This window comes from Tupaia chinensis, unplaced genomic scaffold (assembly GCF_000334495.1).
Source record: "Tupaia chinensis unplaced genomic scaffold, TupChi_1.0 Scaffold000197_1, whole genome shotgun sequence".
NCBI lineage: Eukaryota > Metazoa > Chordata > Mammalia > Scandentia > Tupaiidae > Tupaia > Tupaia belangeri.
Window position 1 is genome coordinate 7,319,919 of NW_006159672.1, and position 13,084 is coordinate 7,333,002.

The 13,084-nt window shown below is 44.9% G+C and overlaps 1 protein-coding gene across 3 annotated transcripts in view; it reads right to left on the reverse strand.

Annotated features, from left to right (window-relative positions):
- Positions 1-13,084, reverse strand: part of TUBGCP2 (tubulin gamma complex component 2) — a 40,067-nt gene that overhangs the window by 23,314 nt on the left and 3,669 nt on the right. For 2 of the 3 annotated variants that reach the window (XM_006146946.3, XM_027771240.1), the window contains 4 exons: positions 11,146-11,331; positions 8,611-8,739; positions 7,594-7,770; positions 1,737-1,896 (listed from right to left, as the gene is read on the reverse strand). In XM_006146946.3, the coding sequence (XP_006147008.1) occupies positions 1,737-1,896; positions 7,594-7,770; positions 8,611-8,739; positions 11,146-11,295 (616 nt within the window). In that variant the 5' untranslated portion in view covers positions 11,296-11,331. Of the gene's footprint in view, positions 1-1,736; positions 1,897-7,593; positions 7,771-8,610; positions 8,740-11,145; positions 11,332-13,084 lie in introns of those variants that run through there. The other variant, XM_006146947.3, reaches the window with a different exon arrangement.

Sequence of the window (13,084 nt, forward strand, 5' to 3'; positions counted from 1 at the left end):
TCCCAAAATGCGAGGAAAACGTTTTCTACATAAAACATCCTCAAGTGCTTCTCGTTCCGAAAGCTAGTTCTACTCCATTACTGTGGCTGGGGCATCAGAGCCTTGCACTTCTTTCTTCAAGGTCTGTCAAGGCATTGCCCCAGGATTTCTCAGTCACTGCTGCATCCAAATGTTCCAAGTTAGCTGTCTTGTGGGATCTGGAATCCTGTCTCTTTTCAATTGCTCCATGTAACAGTGCTCTGCCTAATCACAGAGTGTCTGCAGAAATCACACTCCTAGTAATTTTTTTGGTGAAAATGTCTTCATTTTCTACTCAACACACAAGAAAACCCTGCTGACCAGGAGCAACCTGGAACTCAAACCTGTCAACATTTGCTGGTCAGCCCAGGAGAACCCCTGTTCCCCCAAGTGCCTGCAGGACATCCTAGTCCCCAATATTTGGGCCTCCACCCTGCGTTGTGCCTATACATCCTGGTGCGGCCTGAAGCCTGGATTTGCCTGTCCTGCTTTTTGTCCATTCGACGTAGCTCTCAGCTGAATTTAGGCTAAGTAAGTGGTTTCCATCTCCCATTAAAAACTGTAAGTTTGTGGGACCAGCAGTTAGCATAATGGCTATGTCGCTGGACTCCCACATAGTCAACCGTGGTTCGAGTCCTGGACCCAGTGGCTTAAACTCACGCCGGGCACGTGTGTGTGCGTGCCCAAGCTCCCGAGAGGATAATGGAGGAGAAGGGATTGCGGTGTGGCCATCCCCTCTGGGGGGTGATTTCTCGCTTTCTATCTCTCTGTCTCTGTCTGGCAAGCGCACACGCCCTATAGCAAAAACCTTTCCAAAAACAAACAAACAAACAAACAAACAAAAAAACTGTAAGTTTGCGTTACTACTGAAAATATACACAAAGTAGACTGTTTTGTCTATCTTTCCATTAACTTGCAACAGGTTGTTGGCTAGGAGATGCAAACAAACAAAAAAGCCCACTGGATTTCACATTATATTTCCACAGGGCTTTGCTAAAAGAAAGGGACGATCTATAACTATGGCACATGGAGCCACACACGTGGTAAAGAAAACCATACTCTACACGTCCTGTTGAATGTGGACTGTTAGCAATGGGTAAAAACGCTGCAGGTATGCTATACTGTTAATTTATGAAATCTTGTTCTCCAATCTAAAAAAGTAGTTATGAATTGTGAAACACATTCCATGGTGTGCAAATATACATACTGCAGATCCCGATGATCTGTCCTGACAAACATGTGGTCTCACCTGAATTTCGTTTACAAGATTTTTAAGAGACCTTTAAGCACTGTCTTAACACTGTGAAAACCACTACAGTAGCATACAGGGTAATTATGGGCTGGTGCTCAGAAAAATGTGCCCCATGTAATTCTGATGCTGGCAGGTCAGTACCAGAGAACCAGGACACAAGCGTGGGAGGGTTAGCTGCAGACTTTCCCAGGGCTCTGGTGGAAGGGATGGGGAGAGCCAGCTGAAGACCCTGGTGAGTTGCTGTTTGGTGGTCAACAGGCTGGGAACGTGGACATAGTTTGTCAGATTAAGCATCACAACTGGAGCAATTACAGGGCCTACGAGAGGGGCCAGCAATGTCCATCTCCTGACTGCAGGGCTTCAGTATCTCACTCATAGTGTCTCCCCTCCCTCCCAGCTGTGGCACTACCATACAAGCAAACATGTTGTGAAATTCCCAGGTGTTAGAAGTACATGCATCACATACCTATAGGCAAAGCTGTGTCTGTGCTTAAACCCGAGCCAACCAGGAAATCCCCGACTAGTGTAGGTCTCTCATATACCCACGCTGGGAAGACCGGGAGGTGCTGGCCTGAATTTTTTTTGTTCTGCTTTTCTCGAAGCATCTTTCTTGTAAGTTCCAGAGACTAGCAAGGGTATTTTAAAAAACAAAAGCAGATTATGTTTTAGTACAAATATTAAACATCCATGTGAAAAAAAAACACAAAGAAAAAGTTCATGGGCTGGCCTGGCAGCACAGTGGATAAGCACTATACATTTGGAGCTGGATTCCACGCGGACAACTGTGGTTCAATTTCCAGCCCAACAGCTTGAAAAACATGTTGGGCATGTGTAAACATGTACTGCAACTCCTCACAGGATGGAGGAATGGAGGAAAAAGAATTGAGACATAATCACAGCCTACTGGGAGGTTCTCTCTCCATCCCTTCCCTTTCTCTGGTGAGAACATGTATCTTCTAGAATATTAAAGATAAATAAATGGAAGAAAGAAAAAAAAGTTCAATCACTGAATACATATAAGTGTCTAATCATTGCCTGTCATAATGCAAGGGGCAGGAGAATAAGAGACAGGAAGACCCAGTCTCTCTTGGTAGGGATTTTGAGATTATCCTCCTTAGAGATTTTGAGGTACAGCCTTTTCTCCCATGGCCCCTGTTGCTCGCATTTGAGATTTACCAATGGGCTCCACATTGGAAACAGATAAATCTCAAGTTCCAGCCACAGGGGCCATGGGGAAGAGGCTATGCTGCACTACAGTGCAGGTATTTCAGATGAGGACAGTCTACAGAGAACCTGGATTGCTTTTTCCTGATGATGATTAAGTCTAAACTGACTTTCTGGGTGAAGTCAAGCCTTACCAACAGGTATGCATCTTCACCCTGCTGGAGAAGAACCCTGGGGATGCATCTAGAAGGCGGCATCAAGAAAGGATGGCTTCTGGAATTATACGGAGCACTGGCTCTTCCAAAGGACTGGCTGGGCTGGTCCTGCTTTCTGAAGCATTCACTCAGGAATGGCCAGAAAGAAGGAAGGTAAAAATGGACTCTGCACTCAACAGTTAGCCTGTTTCCTCATGCATCACATGGGGAGTGACCATGTCCCGCACACAGGACATGCCCAACAAATATCAGCTGTGTCCTTGTTAGAGCCACTATACTCAATAAGCACATGCTAGAGTGGGCACCTCACAGAGATGCAGCTCTGAAGTGGGGTTTGTGGGTCAAAAAGGCAAGAATACAGCAGCTGCAAGAGGAGAGGAATGGAGATGATGTATATCAAAAGACCATGGTAGGCCATAAAACCAAAACGAAGAAGCAATAGTAAGTACAGGAAGAAGAAAAGGGCTGGTCCTGTGGCCTAGTGGTTAAGGGAGCCAGACCCATGTGGTTGATCACGCATTTTGAATCCTTGCCCTGGTGTCTTGAAAAACACACCAGGTGTGTGTATGTGCATATTCCAAATGCCAAAAGGATGGGAAAAGGAGAAGGGATTGGAGTGTGACCACACCCCATTGAAGGGGCTGTCTCTCTTCCTTCCTCTGTCTCTCTGTGACAAGTGCACATGCCCTCTGGCAAATAATTTTTAAAAGTAAGGAAGAAGAAAATAACAATAACCTAAAACATACGATAATTTATGTAACATAATCTTGAAAATTGCCAGAAATTGCCAAAAATTACAGGAGCAAAATGGAGAATCATGATTTGTGCTGGCTCAGATTACATAACTATACCGCAATAAGTGACTTTTACTTCCCTAGGTTATCTCTTTTGTTTTTGCTGATGTTATAGGATGCACATGCTCATTGGAGAGACAGACACAGATAGAGTGGGAAAGTGGGAATCACAACCCAGGGGGCAAGTCCATGCAGCAATCCCTTTTCCTCCATTCTGCTCTGGGGATTTTGGAAAGTGCCCAGTGTGGTTTTGAAGCCACTGGGTCCAGGATTTGAACTGTGTAGCCAGCCATGTAGGATCCAGATGCCTTAGCCACCATGCCACCTGCTGGCTAGTAAGCCAAAATCTTATTATCACTATCTGTTTTCATACTTGTGGTGCAGAGTTCTTGATTAAAAAATTAACCCTAAGGGGCCAGCATTTGTCATGGTGGTTGAGGTGATGGACTCTCACATGGCTGACTGCAGTTCAAGTCCTGGACCTGGTGGCTTGCCTTCTCACTTTCCTTTTCTCTCTGGTCAAACAACAACAACAACAACAAAACAACAACAAACAAAATTTTTAAATAATTTTAAAATTTTCATCCTAGGGTCACCAGGTGGTACAGTGGTTAAGGCACTGGACTCCTACATTGCTGACCCTGGATGGAGTCCCAGACCTGAGCAGCTTGAAACTCACATGAGGCGTGTGTGCCCAGAATCCCAAGTGGAGAATGGAGAGGGGATTGTGGCATGGCCATCCCCCCCCCTCAGGAGGTGATTTCTCACTTTCCCTCTATCTTCCCTGTCTCTCCAGCAAATGTATTTGTACTATGACCAAAAAAAAAAAACAACAAAAAAAAGGCCAGGTGTATGCCCAAAATCCTAAGAGAAGAATGGAGAAGAGATTGCAGAGTAGTTATGTGCCCTGAGGGGGATGATTTCTCACTTCCTCCAGTGAGCACAGAAGTCCTACAGAAGAGTAAAAAAAATAAATAAATAAAAAATGACCCTATAGAGCTAGGCCACGATCAAGCAAATGTTAAATTCAGGTTCCTTTTTTTTAAACAAACTATAAGATGCAGGAGTCAGGGAAAGTGAGAAAGATCCTCCCTTCTCCCCCACTAGGGAGGATGGCTACACCACAATCCCTTCTCCATTATCCTCTCAGGATTTTGGGCACGCACGCACACACACACACACACACACACACACAGCCTGGCATGTTTTCTAAAATGCCAGGTCCCAGACTCAAACCACATAGTCCACCCTGCAGGATCCAATTGCTTCAACTATACCAAGTGGCTCACCGTACCTCATCTTTTTTTAAAAAAGAGTTAATTTTTAAATTAAATTTTTTTTTTTTTTTTAATTTCACTGGAGAGATAGAAAGAGAAAGTGAGAAGGAAAGCTGTCAAGTCTGGGACTTAAACCACAGTCAGTCATGTGGGAGCCCAGGACCTTAACCATCATGCCACTTGTCAGCTCTAACCCCCTCCTTTTTAATTTTGCTAGAGAGAGCATGTGCTCAGAGAGACAGAGACAAAATGAGCAAGTACCCTTTCGGGGGGGTACTAATGGTGCAATCCCTTTTTCCCCATATTTCTCCCTCCTTTCAGGATTTATGGCAAACACATATGTGTTTCTCAAGCCACTGAGTCAAGGACTTAAATTGCACAGTCAGTCATGTGAGATCCAGATATTTTAATTATCATGGCAAAAGCTGGCCATCAAAATTCACTTTGTCTTTGTTTTCTTTCTTTCTTCTTTTTTTTTTTTTGAGAGGTTTTGCTATAGGGCATGTGCACTCACCAGAAAGAAAGAAACAGAGAGACAGAAAGTGAGAAATCACCCCCCAGGGGGGATGGCCATGCCGCAATCCCTTCTCCTCCATTCTCCTCTAGGGATCTTGGGCATGCATGCACATGCACCCGGTGTGAGTTTAAACCACCAGGTCCAGGACTCAAACCACAATCGACTACATGGAACCCAGCAACATAGCCATTATGCTAACAGCTGATCCCTCTCTCTTATTTTTTTTAAACATGGTATCTGTGCTATTATTCTCCTGCCTCAGCCTCCCAAGTAGCTGGGATTACAAGTGTGTGCTACCGCTTTCAGCTTTAAGGGTGGGCCAGAAATCAAACCTAGTCCTCCCATGTGGCCTCAGCCTGCTGAGAGCAGCATCAACCAGTGCACACTTCCACAGCTGGGCTTTTCATTTTTGCTATAGGGTATATAAGTTCGATGGAGACAGAGAAAGCACTCCTCTGGGGGAGGGATAGCCATGCCACGATCCCTTGTCCTCTCAAGATTTTGGTCCCATACACACATGTGCCTGGTTTGTTTTTCAAGACACCAAGTACTAGACTTGAAGAGTAGTTGGCCACATAAAATCTAGCCAACTTAACCACTACACCGTCTCCTGGCCCCCAGATTCTTTTCAGTAAGAGCATGCCTGTGCATGCAAGAGAAAGCATGGTCTTCCACGCGTGGAAGGAGGAGGGAGAGGCATTTTCTGGTGCAATGTCACAATTGAGATCCTTTGTCCCAGTCTCACAGTTGGCTAAGGTTGCAGATGCATACTACCATACCTGGCTGTACAGGATGGCCCAGAATCTGAATCCAGGCCTCCCATGTGGCCCCAACCTCACACATCAGAGCCTACTGCTTATGCCACCACGGCTGGGCCTCATGTTCTCTTTATTTACTTATTTATTTATTTTTTAAGAATTGTTTTATTTAGGACCAGCAGTTAGCATAATGGCTATGTTGCTGGACTCCCATGTAGTCGACCACGGTTTGCGTCCTGGGCCCGGTGGCTTAAACTCACGCCGGGCACGTGTGCATGCGTGCCCAAGATCCTGAGAGGAGAATGGAGGAGAAGGGATTGCGGCATGGCCATCCCCCCCCCGGGGGGTGATTTCTCGCTTTCTGTCTCTCTATCTCTCTCTGTCTGGCAAGTGCACGTGCCCTATAGCAAAAAAAACCTCTCCAAAAAAAGAAAATAAAAAAGAATTGTTTTATTTAACTTTTTTTAAAATTTAACTTAAAAAATTATTTATTTATTCATTTTAAATTTGACCAGAGAGGGAGAGTGTGAGAGAGGGTCAAGAACTCAAACTGCAGTCGGCCACATGGTAGTCCAGCACCCTTAACCACCATGCCACCTGCGGCCCCACTTTTTTTTAATCTATTATTATCACTTTTTCATTTGACCAGAGAGACAGACAGAAAGTAAGAAAGCAAGCTGTCAGGTCTGCAACTCAAATAGTGGTCAGCCATGTGGGAGTCCAGCGCCCTTACCCACCATGCCACCTGCCAGCCCCCTCTACTTTTTTAAAAAAAATATGCTCTCACTGTTAAAATCGTCCTGACTCAGTCTCTAAGCTGGAATGGGATGATAGGTTTGTGGCACCATATTTGGTTCTTTTTTTTCTTTTTCTTTTGAGAGATTTTTGCTATAGAGTGTGTACACTTGCCAGAGAAACAAAATCAGAGAGACAGAAGACGAAAAATCACTCGCCAGGGGGGATGGTCATGCCACAATCTCTTCTCCATTCTCCTCTTGTGATTCTGGGCACACATGCACATGTGCCCAGTATGAATTTTAAGCTGCCGGTACTCAAACTGTGGTCGACTGTGGGAGTCCAGCAACGTAACCATTATACCATCGGCTGGTCCCTTTGGTGCTTTATTTTTGTTCCCTCCAAATAGCATCTCATTTTGTTGCCCTGGCCAGCTTCAAGCTCATTATTCTACCTCAGATTCTGAGTAATGGGGATTTTAGGCACAAATCACTGTGCCTAGCCTTTAGGTTGGACTGGGAACTGAAACTAGGCCTACCATGTGGTCCCAGCCTATGGAGCACAGCATCTCAGCAGAGAACACCACTGTGGCTAAACTAGACTCATTTTTAATAAATGACAGAGTGGGACTGGCAAAGGGATTCAAATCCTGGACCTGGTGGCTTGCTTTCTCACTTTCTCTCCTTCTGTCTTTCTCTGGTGAGCAAATGTGTTCTATAGCAAATTAAATAATAATAATAAGTAAAATGAAATAATTCTTTCAAAATGAATAAATAAATGGCACAGCTGCTCCTGTTCAGCTGGTGCGTGGCACTGCACCAGGCACGGGCACGGGCACCTGTGGACAGTAATAGACTCGGTACCTGCTGCAATGTGGAGCCTGTGGCCACGCTGCCGAGCTGCTTCCTTAGCTCTTCGAGCTCCTGCATGGAGATCTTAGAGGTGGTGGCAGGGATGCTGAAGCTGGTAGCACTGCCAGCCATAACAGTGGCAGCGAGCTCAGCTCTCTCTTTTGCATTCTGCTGCAAATACTGCAAAGTCTGAAAACACAAAACTGTGTGTTCATATTGGGCCAGCATGTTTGTGTATTTTGTCAAGGAACACAGGTCCCCCTCTAGGCGCCCCCGATTCCTAATCCAAATAACCTCCCATGAACCATGAGGTTTGGGTTCCCCTATTAGCCCATCAGTACTGTCTGATCTCAGATACTTCACACCATGTGGTACCACCTGCCATCTCTCTAAAGTATGATGGGAAAGAAATCTTATAGTCCTCCTTGAAAGTCAGTCCTAACTTTGTCCTCATTGGTATAAGACCTTCCTCAACACTTCACCTAAGGTTCCCTGGCTAAAGAGACTACTTCCCCTTATCTGTCCCTAAAGCTGGTGGTTAACACGATGTACCTGGTCACACCCTTTTATCCACGATGGGAGAATAGCGACCTTATATTGTGTAACATCACTGGATTGGCTTCTCTGCCTCAATGTGACTTTTCCTTAAAATCAAAGTAACACACAAAATAAACAGTAGCCCTGCATGACATAAAATCAAAAGTAAAAATGACCTTGCCCGCAAGAGGTAACTACTATTGGTATCTCATGCTTACATCTATTGCGAGTAATTTCTCAGTCTGATTGGCCAAAAATATATTTCTATGTGACCTCAAAGTGTTACTAGAAGGAGGCATGGAAGAGCCTGAGCAAAGGGGTACTGAGTAAGCTGCGAGAACACACACAACACACATGGGAGGTGGTACTTCAACCCTGTAACACAGGCTTTTAGGAGCACGTGCCGCACTAGCCTTCCAGGGACACCTAGAGATGCTCTTTGCCAGCCCTCCCATAGCAGGCACAGTGCCGAGGGCTGGCACAAGTGCTTACCTCTTTGTCTTCTGTGAGCTTTGACAACAGATATACCAATGGGTCCAGGTTCCTTGCATTCTTAGATTTCAGTTCATCATATTTCTTTAGAAAGTCTTCTGGAGTGCGAGAAAACTCTGCAATTTTAACCTCAAAAACATAAACGTGAGTGATTTATTGACAGTAATTAATCAAACACTTAAAAATAATTAAACACAAAAACCAAGAGTTAAATTACATTAACTAAATTATCAATGTCTATGGAGAAAAAAAAAAAGAAGAAAATGCACCTAAACATTTTGAACTTATCCTATTTCCTTTCAGTTTTCCCTCATTTTATGCTTTTTTAAGACATAGACCAGATAATAACCACTTACATTTCTGCTTAGGAGTTTATAAATTTATTTTATATATTTAACCTCATTTTTTTTCTGGAATTTATTATGTACAGGCTGAAGGGCTATATTTCACCCAATGGTTTACAATGTTCACCTTTATAATAAACTAAATATAATCATGTGTGACCTTGTACTTTATATAACACTCGTAAATCTAATTAACCCCTGTGCCATTAAACTATTTAAATAACTAAAGCATTGAGACCAGCAGTTGGCATTATGGTTACGTCACTGGACTCCTACGTGGTCAGCTGGGTTCGAGTCCCAGACCCAGTGGCTTAGACTTACACTGGGTATGTGTGTAGGCATGCTCAAAATCCCAAGAGGAGAATGGAGGAGAAGGGATTGTGGTGTGGTTCCCCTCGGGGGGGGGGTGATTTCTTGTTTTCTGTCTCTCTGGCAGGTATGCACATCGTAAGGCAAAAATCTCTAAAAAAAAAAAAAAGTAACTGAAGCATCATAAGGTATTTTTTTTTTGAGTACATGTACTGGGACCGGCAGATGGCATAGTGGCTATGTCGCTGGACTCCCATGTAGTCGACGGTAGTCTGAGTCCTGGACATGGTCACTTAAACTCACACCAGGTGTGTGTGCGTGCGTGCCCAAGATGCCGGGAGGAGATGTGAGGAGAAGGGATTGCGGCACGGCCACCTCCCCCCTGGGGGGGTGTGTGATTTCTCACTTTTTTTTCTCTCTGTCTCTCTCTGTCTTTCTGGCGAGTGTGCGTACCCTATAGCAAAAATCTCTCAAAAAATAAAAAAGAGTGCATATACCAGATGGAGACAGAGACAAGGGTGGGTGAGGAAGTATTACCTATTCAGTGATAGCCATGAAGCAATCACTTCTGTTCCATTCTCCTCTAGGGGTTCTGGGCATACATGCACATATATCTGGCATGTTTTTCTCCCCGCCCCATACACACATTTTATTGATTCACAAAAGATCTTAATCTAAATACTTTCCATAGCAAGTACAGCTGATATATACATATCTATAAACACATGTCTGACTTCAGGCATAAACAACAGTGAGGACGAACATACTATAAAGTAGTACCTAGCTGGAGCTATATAGCTTACTACAATCATTAAATAGGTATATTTTCAATGCATTTTTAAATTTCACCTGGCATGCTTTTCAAGCTGCTGGTTCCAGGACTTGAACCATGTGGTTGGCCATGTGGGATCCAGCCACTATAATCATCATGCCAAGAATGGCTGGTCTACCATCATAATATTGGTTTGTTTGGGGATCAGCAGTTGGCATAATGGCTATGTCACTGGACTCCCATGTAGTTGACCACAGTTCGAGTCTCGGACCCAGTGGCTTAAACTCATGCTGGGCGCGTGTGCATATGTGCCCAAGATCCTGAGAGGAGAATGGAGAAGAAGGGATTGCAGCATGGCCATCTCCCCTGGGAGGTGATTTCTCGCTTTCTGTCTCTCTCTGTCTTTCTGGTGAGCACACACGCCCTATAGCAAAAACCTCTAAAGAAAAAAAAATTGGTTTGTTTTGTTTTAGGTTTTTGCCCTAGGGCACATGTGCTTATGAAAGAGACAGACAGAGTAAAAGTGAGAAATGACAGTGGGGGTGTGTGCAGTGTACATGCCACAGACCCTTCTCCCTCACTCTCCATTTGGGATCCTGGGCATGTATGCACACGCACCTGGCATGATTTTCAAGCTGCTGGGTCTGGTACTCGAACTGTGATCTGCCATGTAAGAATTCAGCACCTTAACTACCACACCACCTGCTGGCTCCCGTATTTTAAAAACTAGATTCCAAATTCAAAATCATTTTTTACTGAGATCTATAATCCTGAGTTACAGAATATTTAAATAAACGAATAATACTTTAAAGGTATTTCAACATAGTTAACACAAATAACTTCCTTTTCTATCCACAGAAATGTCTGTCACAAGTTTCCCATACTAGTGGGATGCATGGGAGGGAGAGGGTAAGAGTCAGGGTTCCAAACCCAGCTCTCTCCCTGGGCCTCCATTTACTGATCTGTATAATAGGGGAACAGGAATCTCTATGAGGAGTCATTAGAATCACAGAGTTGAGTGTATACTTGACTCAAGAGGAGGATTTGACAAGTGGTGTCTGCCACTGGCACTGCTAGGGTGCCTACTCTGCACCAGGGATGAGCCCTCACCTTGGCACTGTGAGCAGAGACAGTGGTTGTGACATATGGGGTCCTGTTCTTCTGCAGTAGGTCGATGTACACCTCAGCCCCATCTCCTCCATGGACACGCAACAAGCTGAGCAGCTCATTGACATCATGATGAATCCGAAACTCACTCATGGTTTTACGTCTGAGACACCATCACCATATACTCTCCTAAAGATAAGAGAAAGCTATTAATAAAATTAAAACCCTATAAACAAAAAAAAAGTTTAAATGACCAAATTCAGCCAATGTCAGGCCTTTAACAAACCAAATCATTATTACTTGGCCCAACCTGGCCTGAGGCAGCCCCAAACACAACAGTGTCAAGACCGTCCATGGGGAACCAGCAGTTAGCGTAATGGCTATGTCGCTGGACTCCCACGTAGTCGACCGCGGTTCGTGTCCCGGACCCGGTGGCTTAAAACTCACGCCGGGCGCGTGTGCGTGCGTGCCCAAGATCCCGAGAGGAGAATGGAGGAGAAGGGATTGCGGTGTGACCATCCCCCCTGGGGGGTGATTTCTCGCTTTCTGTCTCTATGTCTCTCTCTGTCTGTCTGGCGAGCGCACGCGCCCTACAGTGAAAATCTCTCCAAAAAAAAAAAAAAAAAAAAAAGAAGACCGTCCATGGACTAGGGCTCATCTGATTCACCTGCCTTCTCCTGCTTATGGTGTGCCCAGTGAAGTCCCGACCATCTTTACTGAGTTCATTCCTATGCCATGCTCCCTTGCCTACAGTTCAGTTTTCAGTCTCACATCACAGTTCAGGGAGTAGCCTCACTAACCCCTGTTCTTTCTCCTGGGTCACTCCATCCATATGGAGCTGCTCTGCTGCTCCCCTTAGCTGATGGATAGAGCTTTTTGCTCCCAGCTATGCAGACACGATGGTCCTGACCTTTGGGGGTCCAGGATCTAAGCAGGAAGCTCTGCGAAGGCATAAGCCACGGGCCCTGTCCTGACACAGGTACTGAAATCCCAGCTCCTAACCTTGAGGCCCATACCTAGTTCTCAACTGAGCTATACAGCTGCCACTCCATTTGTACCTCCAACCTTGTGTTCTTTCTGCACTCTCATATCTAGGAAGTTTTCTTTCCTTGCCCAAGTTTAACTACATGTGAAAATGCTTTTGGTAAGATTTCTATATGTTCTCTATGCATTTGAGCTGGGTAGGGTTCCACTTCAGCTCATCTGTCCTGCTTACCTGCTTTCCAAGGTTCTCTCTAATAGACACATAACCCTCTGAGATCAAAACCGTAAGAGATGACCCAAGTGGCCAGTAGTAGACTACACAGGGTACTTCTTTCTCCCACCGATGACTGAAAGCAAAGCATTATTCGAGAGTGCTGGACCGGCAGGTGGCGTGGTAGTTAAGGCGCTAGACTCCCACCTGGTCGACCACAGTTCGAGTCCTGGACCTGATGGTTTGCTTTCTCATCTTCTCTCTGTTTCTGTCTCTCCCTGGTGAGCGCAAGTGCCCCATAGCAAAATTATAAAAGAATAATAATAATAATAATATTAAATAAATAATTCTAAAAAAAGAGTGCTGATAAAAGGGCATTAAGGGAACCAGCAGTTAGCATAATGGCTATGTCGCTGGACTCCCACGTAGTCGACCGCGGTTCGTGTCCCGGACCCGGTGGCTTAAAACTCACGCCGGGCGCGTGTGCGTGCATGCCCAAGATCCCAAGAGGAGAATGGAGGAGAAGGGATTGCGGCGTGACCATCCCCCCTGGGGGGTGATTTCTCGCTTTCTGTCTCTATGTCTCTCTCTGTCTGTCTGGCGAGCGCACGCGCCCTACAGTGAAAATCTCTCAAAAAAAAAAAAAAAAAAAAGAGCATTAAGAAAACACAAAAGCAAGGACCAGCAGATGGTGTAATGGTTATTTCTCTGGACTCCCATGTAATTGACCATGGTTTGAGTCCATCT